General features: G+C 62.5%; 1 protein-coding gene across 1 annotated transcript in view; it reads left to right on the top strand.

The window, feature by feature from the left end:
* The first annotated feature begins 1,698 nt into the window (after window positions 1–1,698).
* LOC102043027 (spectrin beta chain, erythrocytic-like) overlaps window positions 1,699–5,294 on the top strand; it is a 16,968-nt gene continuing 13,372 nt past the window's right edge. Inside the window, 13 exon segments of the mRNA XM_031061495.1 lie at window positions 1,699–1,898; window positions 1,973–2,124; window positions 2,300–2,473; window positions 2,583–2,674; window positions 2,757–2,837; window positions 2,930–3,045; window positions 3,234–3,346; window positions 3,426–3,613; window positions 3,695–3,812; window positions 4,159–4,317; window positions 4,400–4,702; window positions 4,852–5,002; window positions 5,095–5,294. Of these exon segments, the coding sequence (XP_030917355.1) occupies window positions 1,751–1,898; window positions 1,973–2,124; window positions 2,300–2,473; window positions 2,583–2,674; window positions 2,757–2,837; window positions 2,930–3,045; window positions 3,234–3,346; window positions 3,426–3,613; window positions 3,695–3,812; window positions 4,159–4,317; window positions 4,400–4,702; window positions 4,852–5,002; window positions 5,095–5,294 (1,995 nt within the window). The 5' untranslated portion in view covers window positions 1,699–1,750.

Here is a 5,294-nt window from a genome sequence, read left to right as displayed (position 1 = left end):
TGGCGCGGCTGCGCGGGCCCCGGCCGCAGGATGCTGGCGGCGAGGCCGGCATGCTGGCATTCCCAGCTTTCCGCACGCTGAGCGGCAGGAATGACAATTCCCGGGTGGCGGGTGCTGGTGGCGGCGTGGCTGTGGCAGGGAGGGATGCTCGGAAGGCGCCGGTGTGGCGGAGGGAGATTTAAAGGGTGGGTGAGCACCCGCGCTCGGAATGCTCCCATGGGCCTGATGTGGCTCCCCTCCGCGTCATCTCCTCCTCCTCCTCCCCCTCTTCCTCCTCCTCCTCCTCTTTCTCCTCCTTGGATGCTCGCAGCCATGGCCTCACTGCCGTGTTGTCGGGGGCACAGTCAGACCTGGTCTCTCCTGCAGAGACCAGACACAACTTAGCACACCCAAACTGCTGGGAGTCCCTGAAGTTTTGGGGACAAAATCCCCAGATTTGGTCTCCCACAAGGCTTTCCTGCCAGGGTGAGCTGGGTGCTCTGGCAGAGGCATGGAGTCATGGCATGAGGGGCTGCCCTCCTGCCTGCTCTGGTACACATCTGCATGGCCCTGCACCCACGCGAGTGCCTGTCGTGTGTGTCCCATGCACGCTCTGGTGTGTTCCTGCATGTCCTTGCTTAGGCGTACAAACTCTGGCACATTTCTACTTGTCCTTGTTCACCTGTGCACGCTCTGGCACGTCCCTGTGTGTCCTTGCTCACAGGCGCACTCTGTCACACTTCTGTATGCCCTCGTTCACATGTGGATGCTGTGACAAGTCCCTGCGTGTCCTGGCTCACAGGTACACACCCTGCCACCCTTCTCCATGCCCTTCCTCGCACTTGCACACTCTGGTGTGCTCCTGAGTGTCCTTGCTATGCTGCCCACACTCCTGCACGCTCCTCCACGTCCTTGCACGCTCCCGGTGCCTCCAGGTCCAAGCCAAGGCCCTGCCTGTGGTGCCCTGATTAGGGTGCGGAGTTGGGGTGTGGCACAGCCTGGGCCGCCCCGATAACCCTGCCAGGGGGGACATGGGGGATGCCCGGGGCATCCAAGGGGGACCTGGGGGCCCACGGGTTGTCACAGCTCACGGGGACAGCAGGGATTTGGGGCACACGGGGTTCCCCCTGGCACTCACTACTGAGGGCTCTGTGCAGCTCTGGGTTGCAGGAGAGGTCCTGGATCTGCTGCTGGCTGTGGGGAGCCCCAGCCCATCTCCTCGCACCCCTCAGGGGCCCCAGCAGCCACCCACAGCTGCTCAGAGGCATTTTTAGATACCAGCCACGTCCTATCTGTGTCTCAAATGTCCCCGGGGGTGGGTGCCCCCCCCTGCCGGCAGCTGTCACCCACTTTCTGCCACCAGTGCTGCTGGAGCCCCTGTGTGGTGCAGGGGTCGGGGTGGGAGTGAGCAGCAGCCCCTTCCCTGGGGGCATCCAACGATTGGGGGGACACCTCTGGGGACCTGGGCTGGGGTTTCAGCTGGGCAGAGGGACCGGGGTGGGGACTCAGCACCGTAAATAGCCATTAGCACAGCTCGGCAGGGCTCAGCACGGTGGTCCTGGAGAGGGCAGCTGCCAGGTGCCCCCCCAACACCTGGGTGGGGCGAGGCTAAATCCCTCTGAGCAGCTTATCCCGAGGCTCTGAGCCGCAAATCCGCACGTGCCGCAGGGCCAGTGAGCCACCGTGGCCGCACTGATGCTCATGGTCCTGCTGTCCCCCAGGGGCCTCTCACCGGTAGCCGACGGCCACCGGGCCGGGGCACACTGGGACCATGACCTCGGCCAATGACTATGAGCAGCTGGAGCTGCAGCAGCAGTACAGCCGCATCAATGTCCGCTGGGACGCGTCCGACGATGAGCTGGACAATGACAACAGCTCCGCGCGGCTCTTCGAGCGCTCCCGCATCAAAGCCCTGGCAGGTGGGTGGCAGGTCCCCTCAGTCCCACCTGGGTTGTCCCCACTGTCGGTGACCCCACGCCTGCTGTTCCTCCAGACGAGCGGGAGGCTGTGCAGAAGAAAACCTTCACCAAGTGGGTGAACTCACACCTGGCTCGTGTCACCTGCCGCATCTCAGACCTCTACATGGACCTCCGGGATGGACGGGTGCTCATCAAGCTGCTGGAAGTGCTGTCAGGAGAACTTCTGGTAGGAATCCCATCCAGCTGGAGACCCTGGGACCTGTGGCCTGCCATGGCACTCTACACCATTTTTCTTGGTGTTGGCCAGGGGTGGGGTGGCAGCATGGGTGTGGGGGTGTCCCTGGGCAGGGCTTGGGGTACCTGGTGTGGGAGGGAGGGTGCTGAGCACTGTCACGCCCCAGCCCAAGCCCACCAAGGGCCGGATGCGGATCCACTGCCTGGAGAATGTGGACAAGGCGCTGCAGTTCCTGAAAGAGCAGCGGGTGCACCTGGAGAACATGGGCTCCCATGATATCGTGGACGGCAACCACCGCCTTGTCCTTGGCCTCATCTGGACCATCATCCTACGCTTCCAGGTGAGGTCAGGTGGTTTGGTGCATCCCTCTGCTCCACACCTCATTCCCAGGTGGGAGTCACCCTCCATGGAACTGCTGTTCCAACCCCAGAATGTCCTTTTGCCCCCAGATCCAGGACATCATCGTGGAGACGCAGGAGGGCCGGGAGACACGCTCTGCCAGGGATGCACTGCTGCTCTGGTGCCAGATGAAGACAGCAGGGTAGGTGGTGGGATCCCCACGTGACTGTGTCAGGGTCTGTGAGTATCTGTACAGTGACAGTGACACCCTGTCCCCATGGCAGGTACCCCCATGTGAACGTTACCAACTTCACCTCGAGCTGGAAGGACGGGCTGGCCTTCAATGCACTCATCCACAGGCACAGGTAGGTGGCACAGCAGCAGGCACTGGGGTAGCAGGGGCACCGAGAGGTGTCCCACAGGTGTGTCACTGCTGTCTTGTGCCCTCTGTCCCCAGGCCTGAGCTGGTTGACTTCCAAAACCTCACCAAATCCAATGCCCGGCACAACCTGGAGCATGCGTTCAGCGTGGCAGAGCGGCACCTGGGCATCACCCCTCTCCTCGACCCTGAAGGTGAGGCAATTGCTGCCAGTCCCCCTGCCTCAGTTTCCCCTGGGACATTCCCAGGTTCCTCAGCCTGGAGCACAGAGAAGTTCCCAATACATGGAAGGAGGGCCTGGGTGGGCACAGGAGGGACCTCATGAGGCTGTGGTAACCTGTGAAGTGGGTCAGGAGTGACACCTCTCACTCACACCGGGCAGATGTGTTCACGGAGAACCCCGATGAGAAATCCATCATCACCTATGTGGTGGCCTTCTACCACTACTTCTCCAAGATGAAGGTGCTGGAGGTGGAGGGACGGCGCCTGGGCAAGGTAGGGAATGGCACTCAGGTGGCTGGGAGTGTTCTCTTGGGGTGCCAGCCCCTCATGCTCACCCCTGGTCCTGCTGCAGGTCATCGAGCATGCCAAGGAGACGGAGCGGATGATCGAGGGCTATGGGGGGCTGGCGTCCGACCTGCTCACCTGGATTGAGCAGACCATCGCCTCCCTCAACAGCCGCAGCTTTGCCAACACACTGGCTGGGGTGCAGCACCAGCTGCAAGCCTTCAGCACCTACCGCACCGTGGAGAAGCCCCCCAAGTAAGAGCCCCCTGCTCCCCATGCCCGCCCGGTGGTGTGGAGCACCCAAGGGTGCCCAACACTGATCTGTCTCTGGGGCAGGTTTCAGGAGAAGGGCAACCTGGAGGTGCTGCTCTTCACCATCCAGTCGCGGATGAGGGCCAACAACCAGCGTGTCTACACCCCACATGAGGGGCGCCTGGTCTCTGACATCAACCGGGTATGGGCCCTGTCTGCGGTGGCAGCTGGGGGCTGTCTCCTGGGGTCGAGTCAGGTCCATCTCCTGGGGGAAATGGAACTCCTCTCCAGGGGCAGATTGGGTCCATCCCCAAGCAGTTCAGGTCCTTGGGCAGGCTGGGATGGGTGCCAGAGCAGATTGAGTCCATCTCCTGAGGCAGTTCAGGTCCATCCCAGGCCATGCTGAATCCATACTGGGACAGGACTGATCCATTCCATGGCAGGCTGTGTTCCTCCACCCGGGGGTCACCAGCAGAACAAGACACGGGTGGGTGGGAGGATGTGTGATATGGGGGATGTGCCACCTGTGCAGTGCCGCCTTCCCCCAGGCCTGGGAGCAGCTGGAGAAAGCAGAGCATGAGCGGGAGCTGGCGCTGCGCAATGAGCTGATCCGTCAGGAGAAGCTGGAGCAGCTGGCACGGCGCTTTGACCGCAAAGCAGCCATGCGGGAGGCCTGGCTGAGCGAGAACCAGCGTCTGGTGGCCCAGGTAAGGAGCGGGACCACCCACCCTAGGGACCCCCGCCCTGGGAAGCTCACCAGAGCCTCACCACGGGCTCTGTGCCGGGCAGGACAACTTTGGGCAGGACCTGGCAGCGGTGGAGGCGGCCAAGAAGAAGCACGAGGCCATCGAGACAGACACGGCTGCCTACAGGGAGCGGGTGCAGGCCATCGAGGCAGTGGCCAAGGAACTGGAGCTGGAGGGCTACCATGACATCCAGCGCATCAATGGGCGGAAGGACAACATCCTGCGGCTCTGGGAGCAGCTCCTGGAGCTGCTGGCTGCCCAGCTCCAGCGCCTGGAGATGAACCTCACCCTGCAGCACCTCTTCCAGGAGATGCTCCATTGCATCGACTGGATGGATGAGGTCAAGGTGAGCTGTGGGCATTGGGTGTCGCAATGGGTGAGGTGTCTTTGTCCCACCAGGTGTTGATGGGAGTTCACTGGGGAGGGAGATGAGATGTTGGGGTGCTGGTGCTGAGTTTTGGGTGTCAGTGGGTAATGACTGAGGCTTTCCTGCAGGTGAAACTGGCATCTCCTGAATCTGGGAAGCACCTTCTGGAAGCAGAGGAGCTGCTGCAGACCCACCGTCTGCTGGAGGCTGACATGGCTGTACAGGCAGAGAAGACCCGGGCCATCAGTGCTGCCGCCCTCCGCTTTGCTGACGCTGAGGGTAGGTGTGCCAGGACACCCCTGCCTCCCTGGCAGCACGGCCAAGGGAAAGCAGGACACTACTGACGAACGCCCACCCTGCTCCCTGCCCAGGCTATCGTCCCTGTGACCCCAAAGTCATCCGCGACCGTGTGAGCCACCTGGAGATGTGCCGGCGAGAGCTGCAGGTACTGGCGGCGCGGAGGAGAGCCTTGCTAGAGCAATCCCGCTCCCTCTGGACCTGCCTGTGGGAGCTAGACGAGGCAGAGAGCTGGATCAAGGAGCAGGAGCAGCTCTACTCCTCCCTGGACTTC

This window comes from Geospiza fortis, unplaced genomic scaffold, assembly GCF_000277835.1.
Source record: "Geospiza fortis unplaced genomic scaffold, GeoFor_1.0 scaffold450, whole genome shotgun sequence".
NCBI lineage: Eukaryota > Metazoa > Chordata > Aves > Passeriformes > Thraupidae > Geospiza > Geospiza fortis.
The sequence above is the reverse complement of the archived record's forward strand: the minus strand, read 5'-3'. Positions and strand labels throughout refer to the sequence as shown.